The sequence below is a fragment of the Haliaeetus leucocephalus genome, unplaced genomic scaffold (genome assembly GCF_000737465.1).
Source record: "Haliaeetus leucocephalus isolate CR32 unplaced genomic scaffold, Haliaeetus_leucocephalus-4.0 Scaffold197, whole genome shotgun sequence".
Taxonomy (NCBI): Eukaryota; Metazoa; Chordata; class Aves; order Accipitriformes; family Accipitridae; genus Haliaeetus; species Haliaeetus leucocephalus.
In genome coordinates, this window is record NW_010972633.1 from 166,057 (window position 1) to 167,896 (window position 1,840).

General features: G+C 66.1%; 1 protein-coding gene across 1 annotated transcript in view; it reads left to right on the plus strand.

Moving 5' to 3' along the window:
• Nucleotides 1–17: 17 nt before the first annotated feature.
• The window catches only part of KIF3C (kinesin family member 3C), a 10,043-nt gene continuing 8,220 nt past the window's right edge, over nucleotides 18–1,840 (plus strand). The window contains exon 1 of the mRNA XM_010565873.1: nucleotides 18–1,430. Within this exon, the coding sequence (XP_010564175.1) occupies nucleotides 18–1,430 (1,413 nt within the window). The remainder of the gene's footprint in view (nucleotides 1,431–1,840) is intronic.

Consider the following 1,840-nt stretch of genomic DNA (forward strand, 5'->3'; position numbering starts at 1 on the left):
CGCCCGCCGCCACCGCCATGGCCGGTAAGTCCCGCAGCGGCTGCGAGGCGCTGAAGGTGGTGGCCCGGTGCCGCCCGATGAGCAGGAAGGAGGAGGCGGCGGGCTACGAGCGCGTCCTGGAGCTGGACGTGAAGCTGGGGCAGGTGAGCATCCGAAACCCCCGCGCCGCCCCCGGGGAGCTGCCCAAGACCTTCACCTTCGACGCCGTCTACGACGCCAGCTCCAAGCAGGCGGACCTCTACGACGAGACGGTTCGGCCACTGATCGACTCCGTGCTGCGGGGCTTCAACGGCACCATCTTCGCCTACGGCCAGACCGGCACCGGCAAGACCTACACCATGCAGGGGGCCTGGGCGGAGCCGGAGAAGCGGGGCATCATCCCCATCTCCTTCGAGCACATCTTCACCCACATCTCCCGCTCGCAGAACCAGCAGTACCTGGTGAGGGCCTCGTACCTGGAGATCTACCAGGAGGAGATCAGAGACCTCCTCGCCAAGGACCAGAGCAAGAAGCTGGAGCTGAAGGAGAACCCCGAGACGGGGGTGTACATCAAGGACCTCTCCTCCTTCGTGACCAAGAACGTCAAGGAGATCGAGCACGTCATGAACCTGGGGAGCCAGACGCGCTCCGTGGGCAGCACCAACATGAACGAGCACAGCTCCCGCTCCCACGCCATCTTCCTCATCACCATCGAGTGCAGCGAGACGGGGCCGGACGGCGAGGAGCACATCCGCGTGGGCAAGCTCAACCTGGTGGACCTGGCCGGCAGCGAGCGCCAGAGCAAAATGGGGGCCCACGGAGAGCGCCCCAAGGAAGCCTCCAAGATCAACCTCTCCCTCTCCGCCCTGGGCAACGTCATCTCCGCCCTCGTGGACGGCAAGAGCACCCACATCCCCTACCGGGACTCCAAGCTGACCCGCCTGCTGCAGGACTCCCTCGGGGGCAACGCCAAGACAATCATGGTGGCCACCTTGGGCCCGGCCTCCCACAGCTACGACGAGAGCCTCTCCACCCTCAGGTTCGCCAACAGGGCCAAGAACATCAAGAACAAGCCCCGGGTCAACGAGGACCCCAAGGACACCTTGCTGCGGGAGTTTCAGGAGGAGATCGTCCGGCTGAAAGCCCAGCTGGAGAAGCGCGGCATGCTGGGGAAGAAGAGGAGAAGGAGCAGCCGGAGGAAGAAGGCGGTGGACGGAGAGAGCGCCACGGAGAACGAAGGGGAGGACGACAACGAGGACGGCCTGGAGAAGAACATGGAGAATTACTTGAAGGAGCAGAAGGAGAGGCTGGAGGAGGAGAAGGCCGCTATCCAGGACGACCACAGCCTGGTGAGCGAGGAGAAGCAGAAGCTGCTGCAGGAGAAGGAGAAGATGATCGAGGATCTGCGGAAGGAGCAGGAGGCCACGGAGCTGCTGGCCACCAAGTACAAGGTACGTCTCGCCACCCGCCGTCGCGAGCGACGCTGGGGGAAGACCTGCTTCGCCTCCGGCCCCTCCTGGGGGGCTGGAATGGCTCCCAAGGTGGGCTCCCGAGCGAGGTGGGCTCCTGAGCAGGGTGCCCAAGGGCAGCCCCATGCCTCCAGTGTAGTGGCGGGCTGGGGTTGCCCTCAGGCGTGGACCTGCGTGGCGACCCGGTGTGGAAGCTCCTGGGGGTGCGGGCTGGGAAGGGCCACGGGGGAGCGGATCACCGGTGGCACGAGTTTGCTGTGCTCAGCTCTCGTTCCCCTCGGCACAACAAAGCAGCTTGCAGCAGGGCGGGGGAGCGATGCTGCGGATTCGTCCCCGGTGGCCCCGGGAACGCGCCCGGGGCTGGGGCTGGGGACGCGGCACCGCCTGCCCCC